This window comes from Botrytis deweyae (assembly GCF_014898535.1).
Source record: "Botrytis deweyae strain B1 chromosome Unknown BDEW_042, whole genome shotgun sequence".
Taxonomy (NCBI): Eukaryota; Fungi; Ascomycota; class Leotiomycetes; order Helotiales; family Sclerotiniaceae; genus Botrytis; species Botrytis deweyae.
Genome location: NW_024066249.1, coordinates 2,938 through 4,247, shown reverse-complemented (window position 1 = coordinate 4,247; position 1,310 = coordinate 2,938). Strand labels below are relative to the sequence as shown.

The 1,310-nt window shown below is 38.2% G+C and overlaps 1 protein-coding gene across 1 annotated transcript; it reads left to right on the top strand.

Annotated features, from left to right (window-relative positions):
* Nucleotides 1-632: 632 nt before the first annotated feature.
* EAE98_010905 (uncharacterized protein) lies at nt 633-1,040 on the top strand (the record flags this gene model as incomplete). Its single annotated transcript, XM_038958527.1, has 1 exon — nt 633-1,040. The coding sequence occupies one exon, from the start codon at nt 633-635 to the stop codon at nt 1,038-1,040; it is 408 nt and encodes a 135-aa protein (XP_038805041.1).
* Between the last annotated feature and the right edge of the window lie 270 nt (nt 1,041-1,310).

Genomic DNA, 1,310 nt, shown 5'->3' with positions numbered 1-1,310 from the left:
TAAAAGTTGAATTAAAATCAATTTGATAGAGCTAGGCTGAATTGAGATGAAATTGCTTTCTTTTTCCTAGAATTCCTTTAAAGAATATTCTAGGTTTATATAGTTTATAATGAAATTCCAGTATATTCTATGCTTATAAACAAGATCGATTTAAATCATATCTTATAAAATCACTTTAGATAATGAAAAGAAAGTACAACCAATCAATTTAGCGAGATTTCCTGTATACTTCCATCTAGTTCCATTTTATTCTATTCCATTATAAATCAATTTGATAAGAGATACTATTATATAACTATATGATAATATGATTTTATAATATAAGATCATATCATATATGTATTAGTCATCAATATATCCCTTATTTGATAAGATATTAGTAAGTGATTTAGTGGACTTATTATGAATCCTCACAAGCTGTAGGAGTAAATTCTCTGACCAGTTATGGAGGCAAGTACCTTGGTCATCCGGACTTTCGACCTGTATGGAATGAGTTGAATCAACTCGGGGCAATTGTCTTCATTCATCTAGGGCTCGAGACGGCTGGAAAGCCTATCGTCGAGCCGCGATAATTGCTGAAGCCTATCTTCGACTGGACACATGAGACAACGCGGACAGCGGCCCACCTCATCATGACAGATACACTACGAACACATCCAAATTGTCGAGTTATTCTTCCACATGGCGGAGGCACGTTACCCTATATCGTTCACAGAAACGCAAATCTAAGCGCAGAATTCAATCTCATAGATAAGACCGCCGACGAGTTCCTCAAGAAGGCTAAGAATTTCTATTTTGATCTCGCCTTTGCAGGATATGATGAGCCGCTACGTTTATTTCTTGACTTCGCAGAACCTGGGCATGTACTATACGGTACCGATTACCCGTTTGGACGAGAGGATTTGGTGGCAACCCAGTCTACGCAAATTGACAATGTATTACAGGGACGAAAGGATGAGAAGCTTGTCTATCGAGATGCTGCATTAAAACTCTGGACCAAATTTGATGTATCTCCGCATTTGCAGCATGAAATGAGTTAAGACAACGCCGTATGGAATGACGAATAGAAGCAAAGAACTAGTTGTCACCATTCTCAATCCATGCACCTGTTAGTAGAGATAAGTGGTTCAATGCAACATGATGTAGACAACTCTTGAAGATGAGTTATCAAGAATAAAAATTGAAGCGAAAAGGGGAACTTTCCCCTGCCAATGATGAGATCAGAGGTCAGCCAATATTCCATATGCAGGCTGTGAGGTCCAGGACCCTAGTTTCTATATATGTGCGAGTTTTGTTGGATGTGAATCTCG